The sequence below is a fragment of the Gorilla gorilla genome, chromosome 4 (genome assembly GCF_029281585.2).
Source record: "Gorilla gorilla gorilla isolate KB3781 chromosome 4, NHGRI_mGorGor1-v2.1_pri, whole genome shotgun sequence".
Taxonomy (NCBI): Eukaryota; Metazoa; Chordata; class Mammalia; order Primates; family Hominidae; genus Gorilla; species Gorilla gorilla.
This window is the reverse complement of record NC_073228.2, coordinates 179,871,684-179,885,365: the sequence shown is the minus strand read 5'-3', so window position 1 is coordinate 179,885,365 and position 13,682 is coordinate 179,871,684. Positions and strand designations below refer to the sequence as shown.

The 13,682-nt window shown below is 51.4% G+C and overlaps 1 protein-coding gene across 2 annotated transcripts; it reads right to left on the bottom strand.

Annotated features, from left to right (window-relative positions):
* Nucleotides 1-4,987: 4,987 nt before the first annotated feature.
* Nucleotides 4,988-13,396, bottom strand: LOC115934561 (protein FAM83G). Of its 2 annotated transcripts, XM_031010664.3 has the most exons (4): nucleotides 13,307-13,396; nucleotides 7,520-7,679; nucleotides 7,139-7,299; nucleotides 4,988-5,266 (listed from the first exon to the last, which is right to left on the bottom strand). In XM_031010664.3, the coding sequence occupies exons 2-4, from the start codon at nucleotides 7,539-7,541 to the stop codon at nucleotides 5,144-5,146; spliced, it is 306 nt and encodes a 101-aa protein (XP_030866524.1). In that variant the 5' UTR covers nucleotides 7,542-7,679; nucleotides 13,307-13,396; the 3' UTR covers nucleotides 4,988-5,143. The 2 variants fall into 2 exon arrangements, 1 of the variants encoding a protein (XP_030866524.1); XR_010134008.1 differs by lacking the exons at nucleotides 7,520-7,679; nucleotides 13,307-13,396 and having other exon boundaries at nucleotides 5,228-5,691; nucleotides 7,139-7,294.
* Between the last annotated feature and the right edge of the window lie 286 nt (nucleotides 13,397-13,682).

The following is a 13,682-nucleotide window of genomic DNA, read 5'->3' as shown; positions in this document are numbered from 1 at the left end:
ACAGGACCACAGGTGAACATCAGGCTCAAGGTTGACACCCAGGCCCCAGGTTTACGTGAGGACTCAAGTGAAAACTTCACTCCAAATGGACATCAGACCCCAGGCGAAATTCAGACCCAGGTGGATACCTAGGCTCCAATTGGACAGCTAGTCTCCAGGACTTCAGGCCCTAGGGTGACACCCAGGCTCCAGGTGGACACCAGGCTCATGGTAGAAATTAAGACACAAGTTGACACTAAAGAACTCAGTAAACACGAAGGCACATGTAAACTACTAGGCCCCAGGTGAACACCCATGCCCCAAGTTGACACCAGGCCCCAGGCGAACATCAGGTCCCAGGGTGACACCAGGCCTCACATGGATACCTAGATGCCAGGTGAACATCAGGCCACAGATTGAAACCAAAGCCACAGAAGGGTATCAGATCCCATGGAAACACCCAGGCCCCAGGTGGGAGTCGAGACCCCCTGGTAAACACCAGGCTCCTAGTGGACATTAGGGCCCAGCACAACGCCTGGCCCCAGGTGAACAACAGGCCTAAGGTAGCTATCAGGACCAAGTGGACACTGGATTCAAGGTGTACATCAGGTGTACCATAGTAATCCACATGGGACCTGGTGTTTACCGGTGTCCAATGTCCCAGTTGGACACCAAGTCACATGGGGACACAGACTCCAGGTGGACACCCAGTCTCAGGATGGAAATCAGGCCCTAGATAAACAGAAGGCCCCAGGTGAACATCAGGCCCCAGGGTGACACCCAGGCCCCAGGCGGACATCAGACCCAGGGTGAATACCCATCCCTAGGTAAACACCAGACCCCAGGCAGGTTATAGGTCCCAGGAAAACACCCAGGCCCCAGGGAGAAATCAGACCCTAGGCGAACTCTGGTCTGCAGGTGCACATCAGGCTGGGTATACATCTGGGAGCTTGTGTTCACCGGGGGCCTGTGTCCACCCCTTGGGCCTGCTGTTCATCTGTGGCCTGGCATTCACCTGGGCCCTGAGAGTCATCCTGATGCCTGATATCCACCTGGGACCTACACAGCCACCTGTGACCTGGTGGTCACTTGAGGGCTGGTGCCCTCCTGGGGCCTGATGTCAACCTGCAGTGTAGGCATCCATTAGGGGCCTGATGTCCACCTGAGGTCTGGGGTTCACCTGGGGCTTACTGTCCACGTGGAGCCTTGGTGTCACTCTGGGGCCTAATGTCCACCTGGAGCCTGGTATCCATCTAAAGCCTGGGTTCCACCTGGGGCATTATTATGTCCACTTGAAGACTCGGTATCCAACTAGAGCCTGAGTTTCACCTAAGACCTAATATCCACGTGAGGCCTGGGTGTCCGCCTGAAGCCTTGGTATCCTCCTTGGGCCTGAAGTCCATCTGTGACATTCAGTTCACCTGGGGCCTGGGTGTAAACCTCGTGCCTGATGTATACCTCAAGTCCAGTGTGCACCCGGGACCCGATGGCCACCTGAGGCCATATATCCACCTGGAACCAGAGTGTCCATTTGGGGCCTAATGTTCACCAGGAACATAACTATCCACGTGGGGCCTCATGTCTACCTGAGGCCCAGGTGTCAACGTGGGGCCTAGGCATCACCTGGGGCCTGATGTTCAACTGGAGCCTGGTGTCCATCTGGAACCTATTTGTCAACTGGGAACCTGATGTCCGCCTGGTGCCTGATGTCCATTTGGAAACTGGAGTCCACCTGGGAACTGGCGTACACCTAAGACATAGCATCAATCTGGTGTTTGATGTCCGATGTTCACCTGGGACTGTCCACTTGAGGCCTGATGTTTGCCTGGAGCCTAGGTCTCCACTTTGCTCCTGAATATTGACTGAGGCCTGGGTGTCCACGTGGGGCCTTATGCCTACCCAGAAAGGGCTGTGGCACAATGCACCTCGCCCAATTCCTGGGAAAAGTTTGTGGAGAGTTGCTGAACACCCACCCCTCACGGTTCAGGAACATGCCCTCCTGAAGACACCATCCAGGAAAGTGACTTCTTGGCCCAGGTCACTGCTCAGGGCATGAAGATCTGGAGATGGCACTGGGAACAGAGATGCAGCTGCAGTCGCTCAGGCTCGCCTCCACCACCGTCGTGCCACAGGCCGCTGGATGCTTCCAAGTCAGGTGCTGGAATTGGGGCCCTGGAGCTTCGCCCCATCCTGCTGCCAACAGGAAAAGGGCAGCGCCAGAGAACGCTGCCCTTACCGCTGCTCCAGGCCTAAGTCAACCTGCTGGGCTAATCCTCAAGGGCAAAGGCCACACGGGTCATCAGCCACCGCCACCTGATACAAAGAAAGGCAGCTGAGAAAAGGCTGCCTGCTGGCAAAGCAACCACAGAACCAGCCAGCCAGTGGCGCCCAGGGCTGCGAGAACTTTCTCCAAGGTAAGCTCTTGGCCTTCTTTGGTTTTGCTGTACTTTGCAAGTTGTGATTTTCTGAAAAGTGAGTAGGATGTTTTCGGGGCGGCCTTAGCAATTTCTAGGCCTAAGAGTGATGTAGGAGAGTCCCAGTTGCTCCCATCCCCGCTGACACTGAGCGGCCCACTGGGGAAAATCCAGAGATGGCTTGATTCCGTCTGACATTTCATTTCAGTGTGGTTTCCAGTGTTTCTTAGGAAACTGGGCCTAGGTTGGTTTGTGTCTTCTTCATACCATCCTTCTCGTACTTTCTTTGTGTTCTTTCCTGGTTGCTATTTTCACTTTTCTTATACTGAATACGTAGGTCCCACGTTTCCATTCCTTCTTCCTTTCCAGTCTGTGTGTATTCTGTGCAACGCCTGTGCTAGGTAACTTCAGGCCCCAGGTGAACACTTTTGACCCCAGGTGGATGTGAGGCTCCAGGTGAATACCCAGCACCTACGTGGACACCAGGCCCCACATGGACAGCAGTCCCCAGGTAAATATAAGGCCCCAGTTTGAAACCCAGCACCCACCTGAGTCAAGATGACACCTTCCCTACCGCGTTGGCAGGAGGGGCAATTCCCAGATGACAAGGGGCAGGGCCAGAGCAACTCTCTACACACTCTCCCCAGGACAAGGGCAGGTGCATGGGACACATCCCCTCCAGGTGGGCATAAGGCCCCAGCAGACACAAAGGCCCCAGGAAAACATCGGGCCCCAAGTGGACAGTGGACTCAAGGTGGACATTGGACATCAGGCCCCGGGTGGACAACAGGTCCCAGAGGGACTCCAGTTCCTGCATGGACATCAGGCCTCAGCTGGACATCAGGTAGCAGTTTGGCATGGAGGCCCCAGGTGGATATGAGGCCCCAGCTAGACATCAGGCCCCAGGTGAACGCCCAGGCCTCAGGCAAATACCAGGCCCCAGGTGGACCCAAGGCCCCAGGTACGTACCAGGCCCTAGGTGGAAACCTGGCCGCAGATGGACATCAGGCATCTTGGTGGAACACCAGGCGCCACTTGAACCCCAGGCTCCAAGTGGATGTCCAGGCCCCAAGTAAGTATCAGGGCCAAGGTGAACAGGGGGCCCCAAGTGGACAGCAGGCCACAGGTGGATGCCTAGGCTCCTGGTGAACAGCAGGCCCCTGGTGAAAATTAGGCCCCAGATGGACACCCTGACCCCAAGGGAACATCTGATTCCAGATGGACATCGGGCCCTGGATAAACACATGGTCCCTATATAGACATCAGGCTCCAAGTAGACACTAGTCCCCAGATAGACATAAGGCCCCAGGTGCACACGGACTCAAGGTGTCCATCAAGCACCAGGCTCACACCCAGGCCATAGCTGGACACAAAGTCACAGGTGGACAGCCATCCCACAGAGAATACCAAGGACTCAGGTGGACATCCAGGCTCAAGGGGAGCATGAGGCCCTATGTAGGCAGCAGGCAGAGGATGGGCATCAGACTCCAGGAGTACAATAGGCCCGAAGTGGATACCAGGCCCCATCTGAGTATCAATCCTCATGGGACAGCATGCTCCATATGGACACCAGGCATCAAGTACATGCCTAGGCCCCTGGGGCGTATCAGGCCCCATGGGGACACTCAGACCAGAGCTGGACATGTGGCCCCAAGTGGACACCCAGGACCCAGGTGGATACCTATACCCAGGACTTCAGGCTTCAAGGGACCACAAGGCCCCAGGTGGCTGTGGAGGCCCCAAGTGGATATTAGGTACCAAGCTGACACCCGGGCACAGGTGGACACAAGGCCCCAGAGGATCAAGAGGTCCAAGGTGGGCAACAGGTCTTAGGTAAACAACAGTAACCAGGTGGATACCCATACCCCAGGTAGAAACCAGGCCGAAACCAGGCCTCAGCAGCACACCAGGCCTCAGGAGGATACCTAGGAACCTGGTGGACATCAGGCCCCAGCTGGACACCAAGACCCCAGTGGACATCAGGCCCCAAGTGTTCACTGAGGCCCCAGGTCAAAACCAGGCTCCTGAAGGACACCTGGGCCCCAGGTGGACATGGGGCCTCAGGTGGGCACTTGACTTCAAATGGACATCAGGCCCTGGGTGGACACAGGCCCCAGGTAGATACCTTGGCTCCTGGTGAACATTAGACCCCAGGTACACATCTAGGTCCCACGTGGACATCCGGGCCCAGGAAGTCCTCAGGCACCGAGAAACACTCAGGCCCCAGCTGGACATCTGGTCCCAGGCTGACACCCAGGCCTCAGGTGGACACCAGGTGCTAGAACTTCAGGCCCCTGCTAAAATCAAGCCCCAGGTGGATACCCAGGCCTTATACCAGGTCCCAGGTTTTAGATTTTATAAAAATAGAAAAGTTAGCCAGGCATTGTGGGGCATGCCTGTAATCCCAGCTACTTGGGTGGCTGAGGCAGTAGAATCACTTGAATCCAGGAGGTGGAGTTTGCAGTGAGCCAAGATTGCGCTACTGCACTCCAGCCGGGGCGACAGAGGGAGACTCCATCTCAAAAAAGAAAATAATATTCTCTGCATAATTAATTTGTGTTTTTGACTGATAAAGCACACCAGAGTTGAACATATTCTTATTAATATAAGTCATGTTTAAGAAAAACTAGAATTCGAAATTTGAACCTCAGCAAATCAATACCAGTCATTACTCAAATGGCATAAAAATAAGAAAAAGTGGCCATAGGTTATTACAATATTTGTGTTTAACTTGTAGAGAATATACACATTTATTTAAATTCTAAGGTTAAAATATTTTGTGAATGATTAATTTTCTTCTTGCAAAATCCATTGAGAATATAGTAGTCCTCCTTTATCCATAGGGGATACATTTCAAGATCTTCAGAGGATGCCTGAAACCACAGATAGTACTAAATCCAATATAGACTATCTTTGTTTCTACACATGCATGCCCTATGATTAACTTTCACCTTTTCACTTAAAAGGAACACTTTATGGCTTCTCTTTGGCATTTGTGAATTGCCAGCATCAGTACTTTTGCACTTTGGGGCCATTAAGTAAAACAAGATTTCTTTGAACACAAACTCCGTGATATCTCAACAGAGGATTTGATGACCCAGAGAGCTGCTAAGCGACTAACAAGTGGGAAGGTAGACAGGTGGATGTTGTGGGCAGAGAAGATTCACGTCCTGGGTGGGCCTTGAGTAGAGGAGGTGACAGGAGCTCCCACCACACTACTTGGAACAGCACAGCAAGTTAAAACTTGTCAGTTGTTTATCTGTTGATTTTTCATTTAATGTTTTCAGACCAGGACTGCCTGTAGGTAAGTGAAACCGTGAAAGCCAAATGCAGCTTACGTGGGACTACGGTATTAGAAAGAGATGTTAACAGAAGCGATCATGCTGTCACAGCCCCTGGTGTGCTGTTACTCACATTTTAAAACAAAATCATTCATTATAAAAGCTAGTCTGTTTAAGTGAGGAGTATAGTGCTACTATGTTAGATTGCACATGCTGGAAAATATTCTCTGTAAAAATGCAGCCCTCAATTTCAAAGCTGTTTTTTCAGTTTTAAAACTGGCTTTTATTGGCTGGGCACAGTGGCTTACACCTGTAATCCCAGCACTTTCGGAGACCAAGGTGGATGGATCACAAGGTCAGGAGTTCGAAACCAGCCTGCCCAACATGGTGAAACTCTTGTCTCTATTAAAAATACAAAAAAATTAGCCAGACACTAGCTGGGTGCGGTGGCTCACGCTTGTAATCCCAGCACTTTGGGAGGCCGAGGCAAGTGGATCACGAGGTCCGGAGCTCGAGACCAGCCAGGCCAATATGGTGAAACCCTGTATCTACAGAAAATACAAAAAGTAGTTGGGCGTAGTGGTGCGCGCCTGTAGTCCCAGCTGCTTGGGAGGCTGAGGCAGGAGAATTGCTTGAACCCAGGAGGCAGCGGTTGCAGGGAGCCGAGATCGCACCACTGCACTCCAACCTAGGTGACAGAGCAAGACTCGGTCTCAAAAAAAAAAAAAAAATTTAGCCAGACACCAAATGCCAGGGTGTCTGGGCAGAACAGAGTTGGAGCAATGAGATGTTGTATAGCCCAGAAAGGGGAGGTGACATGCCCAGGGACACACAGAAAAGCAGCGCTGGGGACCTGCAGCCCACCTTGACCCCACTGGCAGCCGTCTCTGATCCACCTCTGTTCCGTGCTTTCTCCCCACCCTAAAGGTTCCACTCTGCTTATGTGCCTCAAATCCACTTCAACTGTGCAGACATCAAGGAAGCCTTCCCTGGCCTCAGCCTGAGGGAGAGCTGCTTCTGTCTGAGCCAGATCCTAAAACCAGTAAATGGACATTCTAAGGAGACAGGTTTTGGCTTAACCCAAGAAAGACTTCCTGGGAACTGAATCTCTCCAGATAGGCCACGAGCTACCTGAGGACATAGTGAGCACACTATGACCAGGGGTATGCAAGCAGACAGGTAACCAATGTGGCATGGGCTGCTCTGAAATAACATATGATGCAGCACTTGGCATGAGCTCCAGCACCTGGTCAGCAAGCACCTCATCAATGTTTATCTTATCTCTGTCCCATCAGACATGGCGAGTATCCTGTCCCTCAGGGAATTCAAGCAGAGGCTCTAGGATTACTGGACTCTGAGTGCCTGGCACAGGACTCCGTCCAGAGCAGGCAGGTACTCGAGGTGTTTGACAAACTGAATGACCCCTGCCATCTGGCCACGTAGGCAAGTGAGGAGCCTGCTCACCTTGAGGTGCCCCAGGTGCATGCGGGTCCGCTCACACATATGCAGAACGTACTTGACTTTACTCTCGTCCACGATGATGTACAAAGCTGCTTTCCTCTTGAAGCCGGCGTCCAGCAGGTCTTTGAAGATGTCCACATGGGTGAACATGTCCATGACCACAGCTATCACCCAGGAGCAAGAAGAGAGACAGGGGCCTGTCAGACAGCACAGCAGTGGGGACACGGTGCCTCAGCAGAACACACAGCCCTCCCATGCCACCAGCTTCTCACGGGTGCCCACTCTGATCCCACTCCTGGAACCTCAGGACCGGGACCAGGAAGTGAAGGGCATGGGGTCTCTCTTGCCCTGAAGTTCTAGCTGCAGCCCCAGCTCTGGACTCACCAGGGACCCCATGTTGGTGCATTCCCAGGCCAGGGCTGGCTACACTCTGCCCTCCTCATAACACCTAGGGATGCTGAGGTGAACCAGATGTGTCAATGGCCAGGGGAGAAGGGCAGCAGCTGGCGTGGCCACTTGCTGGGACCTCCCCTGCATCCCTGGGCTGGTGTGGATAGAATGATAGAAAAATAAGAAACCTGAACAGACCAATAATGAGTAATGCAATTAAAGCAGTAATAAAAAGTCTCCCGTCAAAGAAACCCACAAGAATCATGGTTTTGCTGCTGAATTCAACCAAATGTTTTAAAAGAGCTAATACCAATTTTACCAAAACATTCCCCCAAAGAATGAAGAGGAAGGAATACTTCCAAACTTGTTCTATGAGGCCAGAATTACCTTGGTACAAAAAGCAGACCAAAACACAACACAAAAAGAAAACCACAGGGAAATACTCCTGATGAACACAGATGCAAAAATCCTCAGCAAAATACTTGAAAAATGCATTTGACAAGACAATAAAAATATCATCTGCCATAATCAAGTGGGATTCATCCCAGGAATATGAGGATGATTCAATAAACACAAATAAATAAATGTGCTACACCACATTCAGTGAATCAAGAAAAAAACATATAATCATTTCAGTAGATGCTGAAAAAAATTCAACATTCCTTCATAATAAAAATTCAACAAAATGAGTACAGAAAAAAAACATATCTCAGCACAATAAAGGCCACATATGACAAAAACACAGCTAACATCATAAACAATGGGAAAAAGTTAAAAGCTCTTCCTCTAAGATCTGGAACAAGTGTGGCTTTTTTTTTTTGAGATGGAGTCTTGCTCTGTCACCCAGGCTGGAGTGCAGTGGCGCGATCTCAGCTCACTGCAAACTCTACCTCCCGGGTTCACGCCATTCTCCTGCCTCAGCCTCCTCAGTAGCTGGGACTACAGGCGCCTGCCACCACGCCCAGCTATTTTTTTTTTTTTTGTATTTTTAGTAGAGATGGGGTTTCACTCTGTTAGCCAGGATGGTCTCGATCTCCTGACCTCGTGATCCGCCCGCCTTGGCCTCCCAAAGTGCTGGGATTACAGGCATGAGCCACTGCGCCTGGCCCGAGTGTGGCTACTTTTACCACTTTTATTCATCATAGTACTGGAAGTCTGAGCTAGAGCAATTAGACAGGAGAATGCAATAAAAAGCATCCAAATGGGAAAAAAGGAATTCAAATTGTCTCTGTTTGCAAGTGACATGATCTTTTACATATGGAGAGAATCCTAGAGATTATACAACAAAACCTACTAGAAACAATAAATATAGTAAAGTTACTAGACACAATATCAATATACAAAAATGAGTAGCACACGCATGCGCCAATAGTGAAACACCTAAGAAAGAAATCAAGAAAGCTATTTCATTAATGCTACCACCAAAAAAATACCTAGAGATAACCAAAAAGGTTAAAGATCCCACAACAAAATTATAAAACATAGATGAAAAATATTAAAGCAGACACATGTAAATGGACAGATATCCCATGTCCAAGCACTAGAAGAATATTGGTAAAATATCTGTATCACCCAATGTGAGCTACAGAATCAATGCAATCCACGTTAAATTACAAAACACATTCTCATAGAAATAGAAAAAAAATTCTAAAATTCACATGGAAATGCAAAATACCTCATATAAAATAATCTTGAATAAAAAGAAAAAAGCTGGAGGCATCACAATACCTGGTTTCAAAATATACTACCCAAATACCATGGTACGGGCAAAAAAAGGGGCAAGGAGAGACAGAGACAGACAGACAGACATAGATGAATGACAGAGACAAAGACAAATGAAACAGTATAGAGAACTCAGAAATAAATTCACGCATTTACAGTCAACTCATTTTTAACAAAGGCACCAAGAACACACCTTTGGGAAGGACAATCTCTTCAGTAAACGCTAGGAAAACACAACACCCACATGTACGAGAATAAATTTAGATCTTTATCTTACCATATACAAAAATCTACTCAAAGATTGACATGTAGAACCTGAAACTATGAAACTACTAGAGAAGAAGACATAGGATAAATGCTTCATGGAATTGGTTAGGACAAGGGATTTTGAAACAGACATCAAAAGCACAAGCAACAAAAGCCAAAATAGAGAAATGCAATTACATTAAACTTAAAAGCTTCTGCAAAGCAGAGGAAGCAATCAATAGAATGAAGAAACAAACCAGACAATGGAAGTATTTGCAAACTATACATCAGGCAAAGGGTTAATACACAAAACATATAAAGAACTGAAGCTACTCAAAAGCAAAAATACAAATAATCTGATTTAAAAATCAGAAAAAGATCTACTCAAAACCTTTGTCCCCCGCCATTATTTCCCCATCTTTTTTTCCCGACCACCTCTGACCCCCTCTCTTTCACCACCCTTTTTCTTCCTCCATTTACCCAAAACCTTTTCCCCCACCATCTTTTCGCAAAGCCTTCTCTACTCACCCGCTCACTACTGCTTTCCCCACCCATCTACCCAAAAACTTTTCCCCACCGTCTTTTCTCCCTCTCCCTGGCCACCCTTTTTTGCCCCTCCTGCTCTCATCACCCTCTTTTGTTCCTTCATCTCCCCAAATACATTTTCTCCCATCTCTTCCCAAAGCCTTCTCTCCACTCCTGCTGCTCGCCACCCTCCTTCCCCCTCCATCTACCCAAAAACCATTTCCCCATCGTCTTTTTCTCCTTTCCTCCTTGCCATCCTCTTTCCCTTCTCCATCTACCCAAAAACATCCCGGCCATCTTTTTGCAAAGCTGCCTTCCTACTCCTCCTCACCACCCTCGTTTACCCATCTACCTCCCCAATTTTCCCCCACCATCTTTTCACAAAGGCCTTCCCTGCTTCCCGCTCACCCTCTTCTTTCCTCTATCCTGTTTGCCACCCTCTTTTTGCCCTCCATCTACCCCAAACTATTTTCCCCATCATCTTTTTCCCAACTCTCCCCACTCCCCCTGGGCACCTTCTATTCTCCTCTCACTTGCCACCCTCTTTTCCCCCTCCATCTACCCACTTTCTACCCACCGCGTTTTCTTTCTGCACTTTCTTTTCTGCCCACCGGTTTTTCCCAAAACCTTTTCTCCCCGCTCGCCACCCTCTTTATCTTTCTCCCGCTTGCCACCCTCTTTTCCCCTCCATCTACCTAAAAGCTTCTCTCCTCACTGCCTTTTCACAAAACCTTCTCTCCCTCCTGCTCGCCACTCTCTCCTCCCCCTCCCTCTCTGCACCCTCTTTTCTCCTCCCACTTGCCACCCCTTTTCCCCGCTGCATCTACTCAAAATCTTTTTACCCACCCTCTTCTTTCCCTTTCTTTTTTTCCCAACTGTATTTTTGCAAACTTTCTCTCCCTCCTGCTCACTCCCGTTCCCCCCCACCACCCTCTCTTTCCCCCTTCCATCTACCCAAAAACTTTTTCCCCACCATCTTTCCGCAAAACCTTCTCTCCCTCCTGTTCACCACCGTTTTTCCCCCTCCACCTACCCCCAACAGTTTTTCCCCACCATCTTTTCCTCACTGTCTTTTTGCAACACCTTCTCCTGCTCGCCATCCTCTTTTCCCTTTGGCACTAACCACCCTCTTTACTCCTCCATCTACCCCAAAACCATTTTCCCCTTCCTACTGCTCCAGCCACATTGCAGTCTCCGTCGCTGCCACCAACCGCAGTGAGGCGAGCTGTGGTGCCGCAGCCACAGCCTCCAGCATGCAGCGGCGGCTAGCCCTTGTCCTGGTCCTCTAAGCCGGGAATGGAGCAGCCCCGCGCGCAGACACGCATGAGCCTAGAACAGCCTGACTCCCCTTCGGCACCATTTATATACTGAGGTTATGCATATGAGGTTCCTGGACTACATGTTCCAGGATTGGGTAAGAGAAAACTCAGAGGCCTACTCTGATTGGACTTTGTTAGCATGTTCTGATTGGATGAGAGCAAGTCTTAGGACAACCAGTCAGCGTATGAAATAAAGTCCAATCAGAGAAGGCCTAGAGTTTTCTCTCATCCAGTCAGAACATGTAGTTCAGAATCCTTGTGCATAACCCCATGTGCATGCTGAGGAGGCCTCACGCCATCCTAGGCTTTCCTAAATCGGCCGGTGGAGCTACTCTGTTCCCAGCTTAGCAGATCAAGAGAAGGGGGATCTGGATGCTGGAGCCTGCAACACTGTGGCTCGCCTCGCTACAGTTGGCGGTGGTGACAGAGATGGCAGGCAGCACGGCCAGAGTGGTAGAAGGGAGGATGGCAGCGGGAGCTGCTCTTGACTGGCTAGCGGTCTAGAAGAAGGGGGGCCCCCTGCTCCAGGCTGGAGGCTGGAGCCTCGGCCACCGAGGCTCCTCTGGCTGCGGTTGGTGGTGGCGACCGAGACTGCAGGTCTGTTAGAGTGGTAGAAAGTTTGCCGGGTAGGTGCACTCTTTGCGGCTGCGCTGCCCTCCTGCACGGGGTTGGGGGGGAATATTTGGTAAGCTGTTGAGGCTGCACTGCCTGCCGCGGGGGTAGGGAGGGGCTGGTGGGGGTGCTATCTGGCATTGCATTGCTGTGGGGGTGGGGGGCAGGTTGGCTGAGTTATCAGGGCCTACAGTGCCCAAGGTCGAGGGGTTGGAGGCAGGTTGTGTGCGCTATTGTGCACAGCCAGCGGCTCATGGGGGCAGGTTAGGGGTGTTATTTGCTGCACTGCCAGAGGCAGGGGGCAGGTTGGGTGTGCTATCCTGGGCTACAATGCCAGCAACAATGTGGGCCGGTAGTCGGAGGTTTAGGGGAGCTGTCAAATGCTGCAGTGCTTGTGGGGGAAGGGGGAAAGGGGAAGGTGGGGTGGGGGGTTTGGTTGGGTGCACTATCCCGGGCATTCACTGCCCACGACAGGAGCAGGTTGGGGGCGCTATCCAGGGCTGTGCTGCCTGTGGCCCTGGTGGGGGGCTGGTTTGGGGCGCTGTCAGGTGCTGCAATGCCGGTAGCGGGACGGGCTGTGGACACCATCAAATGCTACACTGCTGGGGGCAGAGTGGTGGTTTGGGGGCACTATTGGGGTTACATTGCCTGCTACGGTAGTCTCTGGGTGTGTTGTGGGTGCAATCCGGGGGCTGCATTGCCGTCAGCGGGGGCCAGGTTAGGGGCGCTATCGGGGTCTGCACTGCTGCCACCAGAGGCAGGTTGTGGAGGTGGCCGGGACAACGGTTGCCTCCAAGGAAGGGGACCTTCTCCTTTTCTCAGACTCAGGGCTCTAGAGAGAGAACTCCTCCTGCTCATGTGGGAGTGTGGCGGGTGCACAGAGTTTTCATGCCAATCCTCTAAGCATGGCAGGGCCCCCACACCCACTGTGGTTCCCCAGCCCTTGCCCTCTCGCTCCATGTTGTGGAGACCATCTGGGACCCCCAGGCATGGAGCAGGAGTAGTGGGCACCACGGGGGCTCAGGGCCTGTGGGTGGAGGAGTCAGGAATGGGAACCAGTACTTGGGTGGGGACTACTGGCTGAGTGTGAGTTTCTGCTGTTCCTGCTCCCCAGGGAGTGTCGGGCACTGTGGTGTCTCCAGTCCCCACCCCAGGTCAGGAGGCCAGCTTGGGCCAGGAGGAGAGGCTGGACATTGGCAGGTGAGTGTGAATGCCTTTGCTGAAACTGGCCACTGCCACCCAGTGGCCAGCATGACAAGGCGAGGCTTTAACACTACCACTTTCTGCATCCCGTTGTAGGTTTTTCTGGCTTTTCCTCTCCAGCTGTTCCAAGCCAGGCTGGTGAAGTAGGAGTCACCTGTGGTGAGCTGGAGGTTGGAGCCTGTAGATGGCGTGGCTCTGTGGCTCACTTCCTGTGGTTGTGGCAGCGACAGCGATGGAGACTGCAGCTCGACAGGAATGGTAGGAGGGTGCCCGTGGAGGCCAGGTGGAAGGAGCCCTGGAGGGTGGGTGGGTGCATGGAAGGTGACAGAAGCACTGGTTGTGTTGGCATTGGCGGTAATAGTGGTAACAGCAGCAAGTCTGGGGGCCGGGAAGGGGGAGTAGGAGCGCTTTGGGGCCTGGCCTGGCCTGGGGTGTGTAGGAAGCTGCTGGTTCTGTACTGCAGGCCTCAGTGACAGTGGTGGAGGTGCAGCCAGGGCAAGGAGGAGTCCTCCCCCTTCTTCTGCAGTCTC

What these genes read in the sequence shown, in the direction of transcription:
- LOC115934561 (XM_031010664.3), bottom strand. Translation starts at nt 7,541, where the DNA reads ATGCACCAACATGGGGTCCCTG. An exon ending in GCACCAACATGGGGTCCCTG is followed by an intron (nt 7,300 to 7,519) that starts GTGAGTCCAGAG and finishes CCTGGGTGATAG; the next exon opens with CTGTGGTCATGGACATGTTC. An exon ending in TGCACCTGGGGCACCTCAAG is followed by an intron (nt 5,267 to 7,138) that starts GTGAGCAGGCTC and finishes CTGTGGTTTCAG; the next exon opens with GCATCCTCTGAAGATCTTGA.